The following is a 9,672-nucleotide window of genomic DNA, read 5'->3' as shown; positions in this document are numbered from 1 at the left end:
AAAATGTATTTGTAGCTCATAATCTAATTTATTATGAAAATCAATAAAGCAGCTTTACAGAATATAGTACTTTTTCATTAAGCAAGCCAAAGGTGACAGTGGTGAGAAAATTCCCTAAAAGTTACAGCACAAAATAAAACTCTTCTAAATTGTGAATGTTGCAAAGAAGCAGAGATGACCGTTTTAAATGTGTAATATTTTTTCCTTGCTGTTAAAGTCCCTGTGAACCAGAAGTTGCAAACGACTGTTCTCCAGTGTTGACGTATTTCCAAGTAAAACGGAATATTGAATAGAGGGCAGGGTTTTACTTTAGCACTCCTCCTCTCCATCTCTCCCTCATAGCAGACTAACATTTGGAGGGGAGTGGTTTAAGCGTTTTCAACCCACTGACGTCATCAGAGAAGGAATGCCATTCCAGACCGGAAGTAACTCTTCAGATTTTGATTAAAGATTACCACGACAAACTATTTTTTTTCTGTGTATTAACTTGCACGGATTAATTGTTAACCACAAGGCTAGTAATATGAGCTAACAAAGTAAATAGGGTCAATTTTGATTTCATGCCGACTTTAAAGTACTAAACATTTCTAATAACTTCCCTAGCAGGCCACAAAAAGTCCTATGATCATAGATGTGATCCTATAATTGTGGAAAGCTTGATAGGCATAGGAAGATTTCACCACATCTGGATTTTGCATTTCAGTTATATAACTGAAGAATAAGTTAATCATTTTAGTGCCATTAAGTTAACGATCTGACAAAGTTTTGTGCTTAATTACACATTAATTCAGGGGACTTGTTGTGAAGGGCACAGACATCTGTGTGTTTGTTTTATTCAAACAGCTATACCATTATGTAATCATGCCCCAAGCTTTGTTTGTCTGTTACAAAACGGTCTGTTATAAAAACATTACCCTTGGTGTCCTGCGAGCTGGATCAGTTTACGAGAAGGCAAGCTGTGTAGAGGAGACTTGCATCAATGTTGGACTTAATGCTTTTGTTGAGGATGTCTGCCCTTGTAACCGAATGTGCTTCTTAGACAGATTTGTGGTTAATCTGTCCCTTACTTGCTGTCTGTCCTGAGGTCAGAGACATTGTGCCTTCTACTTCTCCAGCACAACCCGTGATCTGTGTCAACATGTTGTGACTTCTGTGAAACATGATCTGTTATCACAATTTATTTGCCTCGAGTCTCACTAGAAATAAACAAGGTACATAGCAGGTTATTAAATGTAATTGCAGTGCACATTTTGCTTTGTTTACGAAATAACCTTGCAGGTTGGACTGGATTTTCCCCTCCGCTTCATTGGTTAGCTTTTTCTTTCAATTCTCATTTATTTGCATGCCAGGCTCTTCATCTCCCTATTTTTTTTTAAATTTGATTATAGAGCCTGGGTAATACAGGCCACAGTGCAAAGCTCCGGTTGTTTAACTTTGTAATGTGAATCACGATCAATGTCACCTGCGTCACATTGTGTCATTTTGATGAAGTTCAGTTTGTTTTCCTTGACCTCACTCTTATTCTCTTGACTCTTACAACTCTTGACTCTTGTCCTGACGCGTGCACATATATTTGCGTCTAAAGTTTAGTTTGAACTGGATGTGTCGATTTTGTCTGTCTAATCTGGAGGTCCTCAACCTTTTTAGGTTCACAACCCAATTCTTGTGAACTTGTATTATTTAAACATGTTAGAATCTATAAAAATATACAGATGTTTTTGAAAGAAGTCTCATATGCTCACCAATTTTAACCAAAATACAGTAAAAACAGTAATATTCTGAAATATTATTACTATTTAAAAATATCTGTTTTCTATTTGAATATATTTTAAAATGTAATTTATTCCTGTGATGTCAAACTGAATTTTCAGCATCATTACTCCAGTCTTCAGTGTCACATGATCCTTCAGTAATCATTCTAATATACTGACTGATTTGATGATCAGGAAATATTTCTTCATAATTCTTATCTATATTAACAACAGTTGTGCTGCATATTTTTGTGGAAACCATCATTTTTTTTTAAGATTCTTTGATGAAAAAATCCTTATAAATGTCTAAATTTCTTTAAATGTCTTTAATGTCTTTCTATAAATTTCTTTCTTTCTTTTTTTAAATCTTACTTTTATATAGAACCAGCAGTCACAGTTGTTTTGCTCTGTTTACAGATGTGGTGGAACTGTAGGTGCCATCATGACCTGCCCCCTGGAGGTGTTAAAAACCAGACTACAGTCATCTGGCCTCACCCTCAGACCTGTTTTCCAGGTCCACCTGGGCGCATTCAACGGTGCTGGCGTCATTAGACCAGGAACAGTCACCCCTGGTTTGCTACAGGTGTTACGGTAAGCAAGAAAGTACAAGCATCCACCCTGAACATGAATACGCGTGAGTGTAGATCCGGATCCTCTATGGGGTAGCGACGTTTTCCGTCTGAAGTCTGTTATCTGAATGCATTTAGCTCTGGATTTGATCTTATACATGAAAGCAGATTAAAGCAGCCTTTATCCTGCTGTTAGCTGCTGCTGCTGTTGTTGAAGAGAGGGTGTTCTACTGCCAATTGCAGGCGGCCTTATGTAAAGGCAGAAAAGTTCACAAGTGTTCTCAGTGAATGTCTATTTTAGGTAGTCAAGCATAGCATGGCTCTCAGGAACCTGCACTGTCACATGATGCCTTCTTGCTGTGCTCGGATTACTACCCGCAAACACAAGTTGCCCCTGACTAAGTGTCTCTGAGGGAATGTATTGGTCTACGTGACTCCAAACCTCTAGAGACATTTCAGTTTACTTAAACGGGTTCAATATCTACCTTGGGAAAAATGACACCATGTTTGGCCTTTTATTCTTCATGAGGAAGCATTTGCCTTGTGACTCATTCTTCATTGTTTTCAGTTTAAATGCAAGGGATGAAGTAAATATAGACTGTTTCAGTTGTTTTTCTTAGAAGGAAGTGATATATTATCAACATATGATGAGAAACAGCACTTCGGGAAATCAACTTTGCGATAAACGTGATTCACTACTGTAGGCATTCCGTGTTTAGCTGCTGGTTTGGTGTCATATGGGTAGATTTTAAAGAAAATTAATATGTGAAGAAAGGTGTCACTAGTTTTGCAGCAGTGATCAAAACAAGCTTTGTAACTAAATTATTTTACATTTACATTTAATCATTTAGCAGACACTTTTATCCAAAGCGATTTGCAAATGAGGAGAGCAATAGAGGCAGTCAAACCAATAGGGCGTAGTTAGTCTAGCACAGTACACGGAGCAAGTTGTTTTTTTGTTTTTGTTTTTTAAATAGATATATAAAATAGTAAGTGTTAGTATTAATGGGTCAAGTGTGGATGAAAATGGCTAAAGATTCAGCAGCTTGGGTTGAGTTGGATTATAAACTGTTTTTGTACAGTCTGACTGAAATGATAATCCACACATGAGTGTTATCTGTATAAATTTAATCTCTCTGTCCTCAACAGGTCAATACTAGAGAAAGAGGGACCAAGATCTCTATTCAGAGGATTGGGTCCAAATCTTGTTGGCGTTGCACCCTCAAGGTAATGGTTCAGTTCAGTTTTGTGCGAATCAAGATTAAGAATATAGTCTCATGGTTAAATTATATCAAAGTTAACTTGTAGAGTGGATCCCCCCCCCGGTCAGCCTCAGAGGTCATTTTAAATATAAATGTCTTCTGTTTCCTGGTATGAGGCTGTCCACTAGTAAAATGTAAAATGTGAAATGAATGGTATGAGACTGTGCAGTACTAAAATGAACATGTCAAGTGATTGTCAGTACTGTGTTTGCCTCATCTTATAAAAATGGTTTTCTTCATAACAATAACCACACCTTTCCTTGTTTTTATTTTAAATTAGGAAAAGAAGTTGATAACCTAAGAATTGTCACTTTTTTCTATATGCTTCATATCTACAATGTTAATAATAACTTTTTATCTATAATCTAATATTATTGAATTATATTATTATTATTATTATTATTATCTAGTATAATAACTTCTCCATAACAAAAAACATATTTTTCCTTGTAGTTTCACTTTGAATTAGGAAAAGACGGTTGTGTTAAGATAAGATAAAAATTCATAGTAGTAGTAATAAAAAGAATTATAAATTATTATTATTATTATTATTGAGAATTTTTCTTAGGAACAATAGCCATACTTTTCTCATTTTATCCTATTTATTTCCATTGAAATCAATAAGCAGTCTAGAAATATTTTTTCCCGCTTATATGCTGCTGTTATTGTTTAGTCATCGTGTCCCACAGTCATCATGGCAGTAGATCTGGGTGCTTATTCAGCTCTTTGTGCAGTCTGTTCCAGACATTCAGCAAAGAGAACGGACTGCACTGTCAGGAACTCTCCCTGCAAGCTGTTTGGCTAGATAAAACATTGGCGCCCTTTCAGTGCTAATGTCCCTTTTTTACATAAAAATGAACTGCAATGTCATGTGTGGAGAGAGGAAGCAGGGAGTATTGAGTTCAACAGAATAAAGGCGCTGATGTACTATTTCTGTTGTTCTTCAGGGCAATCTATTTCGCTGCTTATTCAAAGTCAAAAGAGACTTTCAATGGCATCTTTGTGCCGAACAGTGGAGTCGTCCACATGTCCTCAGCAGGCTTTGCAGGTGAGGCCTTAAGGTTGTTAAGGAACATTTACGCAACATTGCCCATACCGTTTCCCAGGACTTGAGTGAAATTTATGCAACTGTTTGATGCTTACAAAGAAAAGTGGGTGCTTGGATCCCTAATTGCCTTGTTTTCCTTTCAGCATTCATCACTAACTCCCTGATGAATCCCATCTGGATGGTCAAAACAAGAATGCAGCTTGAGAGGAAGTATGTTAATGCTGCTTTACTCTCAACAGGGAAATTGCATGAGGGCATGACACATTATCTCTATTAGGTCCTTGAGTTGTGGCCCATTTGCGTGCGAGATGTAACGCATCCCCAGATACTGTGAGGGTAATTAGTTTTTTAGGATGGGGGAATGTACAGCCTATTAGCACCGTCCCCCTGTTACGCAAACATCATGATGATTAGCATGTGATCCAATCCGTTACAGTACAAATATCCACCTTGACGCACTGGTCGAGGCTTAGCAGGCATGTTCTATATTTGTGCTATAAAGAGTGCTGGCAGTCGCCTGCTAGGGTCAGATGGGAGAATTATATCAGGTGGCACACTCTGAAAATAGTCTGGCATTTAATTCTCCCTTCCACCCTACACACAAACCACATTGTGCAATGTAAATTAAAAATTACAAGTGAAGTCTTTGACCTTGATTTTAGTATTCACGCTGGATCAATGCCTAAACTAAGTTTTGAAATCTGAACTACTACCTCAGAGTTAATCGTGTTAAATTCTTGACCTTTGCAATCCATTTCTTCCCGATCACCTGACCAACTGTATCTTTGTCTTCCAGGGCACGTGGGGAGAAGAAAATGAACGCATTACAATGCGCACGGTACGTGTACAAGACAGAGGGTATACGAGGCTTTTACCGGGGCCTGACGGCGTCGTACGCCGGCATCTCGGAGACTATGATCTGCTTCCTCATTTATGAGACACTGAAGAAGTACCTAGCGCAGAGTCGATTCACCACGCCTGCCACTGACACAGAAAAAGGGGCATCAGATTTCCTCGGCCTCATGTTTGCTGCTGCATTCGCCAAGGGTTGCGCCTCCTGCATAGCTTATCCACATGGTAGGTTGTTATTACCTGTCAGCCAGCATAAACCAGCATCAGCCAGTCTGTGTCTAAATATATACATAGATTGCTTCCTCCATAGCAGTGGTTCCCAAACTGGAGTATGTAAGGTGACTGAGGGGGTATGCGAAGAAAATGCTTAGTTATTCTGTTCATTTAATTCTACCCCACCTTAAAATAACATTAAAACACTAAGCATGTATTTCTAACAGTGTAAAAACTATTTTCCAGGTGTTGTAAAAGGTCAAATATATGACATCCAATCAAATTACCTCATCTTTTGCGGTCAAAACTGACTGCATCCACATAAGCAGCGTGCATATGGTGCGGAGTATGCTGCCTTAGCTAAACATTTACGTTTACATGCAGACGCTTTTCTCCAAAGTGACTTACAAATGAGAACAGTAGAAGCAATCAAATCAACATGAGTGCAACCGTATGCAAGTGCCGTGTCAAATGTCTTTGTTCTGCTGTACACAAAGGAAGATATTTGGAAGAATGTTTGTAACCAAGCAGATCTCGCCTCCCGTTGACTACCATAGTAGGGAAAAAAATACTATGGCACTCAATGGGGTGGCGAGATCTGCTTGGTTACAAACATTCATTACAAACATTCCAGGTTTGGAACAACTTGAGGGAGAGTAAATGATGACATTTTTGGTTGAACTATCCCTTTAAGACTCAAACTCTCTTCGATACAGAAACATTCCCTGTGTGAGTTCTTGTTTTTAATGTTGATACATTATATGAGCAAGAATGCATTTTTTCCCCGAATATCCACACAATTGCAAATGTGACATTGATTTTGTACAACAGTTCAAGAAAACAAAAAGATCATTTTAAAAGTGACGTACATTTTAAACAGTATTGTCGGTATTTTTCCTCTGTTTTGCAATGAAATAATAGTTCCAACAGCAGAACTGTTGCAACACAAAGCAGTGTTTCGTTAGTGAACGAATCTGCGCTTTGATCGAATCGGGAGAGTCAATGATTCAATGATCCATTCATAAATACAGCCACTTGCTTTGTTACTGAAAGAATGAATGAATGACTCACTCGTTTAGACAGTGGCTTGCCGCCACCTACTGGCGGTATTAGTTTGATATTTAAATCATTTCGTATTTCTCTGTTGAACTTTTTCATTTAAATCATTATCTCATAACATTATTTATGCCATTGTAATTGCATTCAAGCCAGCTCTGAGCAGCATTAAACAATCTGTAAATACATCTAGATGCAGCTTGTGCCACTGCAGTGCAAAGATGGCTTTTGTTAATGATTTCATTTGATTGAAATTATTAGCTTAATTTATTCCTTTATATTAATAATTAAACTAATTGAATTTTAAGAATTTGACCTAAAACATGAGACATCTACACTATATTGCCAAAAGTATTGGGACACCCCTCTAAATCATTGAATTCAGGCGTTCCAATCACTTCCATGGCCACAGGTGTATAAAATCAAGCACCTAGGCATGCAGACTGTCACATTTGTGAAAGAATGGGTCGCTCTCAGGAGCTCAGTGAATTCAAGTGTGGTACCGTGATAGGTTGCCACCTGTGCAATAAGTCCATTTGTGAAATTTCCTCACTACTAAATATTCCACAGTCAACTGTTAGTGGTATCATAACAAAGTATCATAACAGCAACTCAGCCACAAAGTGGTAGGCCACGTAAAATCACAGAGCGGGGTCAGAAGTCGCCAACTTTCTGCAGAGACAATAGCTACAGACCTCCAAACTTTGTGTGGCCTTCAGATTAGCTCAAGAACAGTGTGTAGAGAGCTTCATGGAATGGGTTTCCATGGCCGAGCAGCTGCATCCAAGCCTTACATCACCAAGTGCAATGCAAAGCGTCGGATGCAGTGGTGTAAAGCACACCGCCACTGGACTCTAGAGCAGTGGAGACGTGTTCTCTGAAGTGACCAATCACGCTTCTCTGTCTGGCAATCCGATGGATGAGTCTGGGTTTGGCGGTTGCCAGGAGAACGGTACATCTAGTTGCCTGACTGCACTGTGCCAAGTGTAAAGTTTGGTGGAGGGGGGGTTGTGGTGTGGGGTTGTTTTTCAGGGGTTGGGCTTGGCCCCTTAGTTCCAGTGAGAGGAACTCCTAATGCTTCAGCATACCAAGACATTTTGGACAATTTCATGCTCCCAACTTTGTGGGAACAGTTTGGGGATGGCCCCTTTCTGTTCCAACATGACTGCGCACCAGTGCACAAAGAAAGGTCCATAAAAACATGGATGAGTGAGTTTGGTGTGGAGGAACTTGACTGGCCTGCACAGAGTCCTGACTTCAACCCGATAGATCACCTTTGGGATGAATTAGAGCGGAGACTGCGAGCCAGGCCTTCTCGCCAACATCACTGCCTGACCTCACAAATGCGCTTCTAGAAGAATGGTAAAAAATTCCCATAAACACACTCCTAAACCTTGTGGAAAGCCTTCCTAGAAGAGCTGAGGCTGTTATAGCTGCAAAGGGTGGGCCAACTCTATATTAAACCCTACGGATTAAGAATGGGATGTCATTAAAGTTAATGTGCACGTAAAGGCAGGCGTCCCAAAACTTTTGGCAATATAGTGTATTTAATAGGGTTAGAAAAACGGCATTTATTGTCCCTTCTTGGAAAAGATTTGTCTGCAGTCTAAGTGGAAGAGAGGGGGTACGCAGAAGGATGTTAAATGCCTCAGGGGGTACGTCACTGTAAGAAGTTTGGAAACCACTGCTCTATAGCAATACGACTCTCGCACTTTTAAGGCACTTAGGACTTGGATTCACTTTACAATATCACTGTTTTCCTGTATTTTTGATCAAATAAACATTAATAAAAATCTAAATAATAACATTTTCAGGAAAAAAAATTCTCATTACCGTCATGAAAAACAAGAATTTGCTGAAACTTTTAACTCTCCTTCGCACTTTTAATGACCAACCTTTCCTGGTGTGTCTTCCAGAGGTCATTCGGACGAGACTCCGAGAAGAGGGAAGCAAATACAAGTACTTCTTTCAGACGGCGCGTCTTGTGGCGGTGGAAGAGGGCTACGCGGCTTTTTACAGAGGACTCGTTCCGCAGCTTATCAGACAAATCCCCAACACAGCCATAGTGCTGTCCACATACGAGTTAATTGTCCATCTGCTGGGTGAACCCTCCAAATGAAGCTGCACACAAGCACACAAAAACTACTTTTGACCTGCAGCTAATGTGACCCGAATAGAATCCATCATGGACAGGGATGTTCTTTTCAATTACCCAAAGACTTTAAACGACTTTTTTTATTTTTAAGTTCAATGCATATGTTATCCAAACTGTTTTGCTGGTTTGTGTATGTAAATGGCGCATATTGCATAGCTCTTTGTGTATACTGTATCAGTGTACAGAAAAGGTCATCTGAATATAGTGCTTTAAGTTAACTAAATTATTCTTATTATAAGTAGCAGTGTTTTGTTGCAGTCCATTGAATTCTTTGGATTTATGATAGGGTACTTGTCCAAGGGTTTTGGAGTTGCAAAACTTGGATCCACTAATGATTATGTTCTTGGAAGGAATGGAAATGATACTGATGAGAGCATAGAATAACTTGTTTGAAGTCAACATGCTGACGTTGCAATATTCCTGTTTTGTGACACCTAGTAGCATTCTGGAGTCTGACCAATTAATTCCATTCACCTCTTTACTAGAAATGTTTCATCTGTTTACTGTACATGTTCAACTTTTACAGAAAAGGAGAGTCTTGATGCATATGCTACTGTTGGTTTAGTTAAATAAATTATGAAAATTATTTTATTTTTGTTTTTGTTGGAAATGCATAGTTGAAATGAGCCTCATAAATAAATGCATCTTTTTAAAGTCTGTTGGGATGAGATTATGATTGTTAGCAAGACTTTGAAAATGAAGGAAAGAGTCAATAATCCCAGAATCCCAGCTGTTTACTAGAAGTAACATTAGGTTCCAAAACAAG

At 38.8% G+C, this 9,672-nt stretch overlaps 1 protein-coding gene across 1 annotated transcript in view; it reads left to right on the top strand.

Moving 5' to 3' along the window:
• The window catches only part of slc25a33 (solute carrier family 25 member 33), an 11,678-nt gene extending 2,115 nt beyond the window's left edge, over positions 1 to 9,563 (top strand). Inside the window, exons 2-7 of the mRNA XM_051879189.1 lie at positions 2,169 to 2,342; positions 3,470 to 3,547; positions 4,530 to 4,630; positions 4,774 to 4,840; positions 5,427 to 5,707; positions 8,668 to 9,563. Coding sequence (XP_051735149.1) covers positions 2,169 to 2,342; positions 3,470 to 3,547; positions 4,530 to 4,630; positions 4,774 to 4,840; positions 5,427 to 5,707; positions 8,668 to 8,870 — 904 coding nt within the window. The 3' untranslated portion in view covers positions 8,871 to 9,563. The remainder of the gene's footprint in view (positions 1 to 2,168; positions 2,343 to 3,469; positions 3,548 to 4,529; positions 4,631 to 4,773; positions 4,841 to 5,426; positions 5,708 to 8,667) is intronic.
• Positions 9,564 to 9,672: the final 109 nt, after the last annotated feature.

This window comes from Ctenopharyngodon idella, chromosome 22 (assembly GCF_019924925.1).
Source record: "Ctenopharyngodon idella isolate HZGC_01 chromosome 22, HZGC01, whole genome shotgun sequence".
NCBI lineage: Eukaryota > Metazoa > Chordata > Actinopteri > Cypriniformes > Xenocyprididae > Ctenopharyngodon > Ctenopharyngodon idella.
Note: the sequence above shows the minus strand (reverse complement) of the source record. Positions and strands in the feature narration are given on the sequence as shown.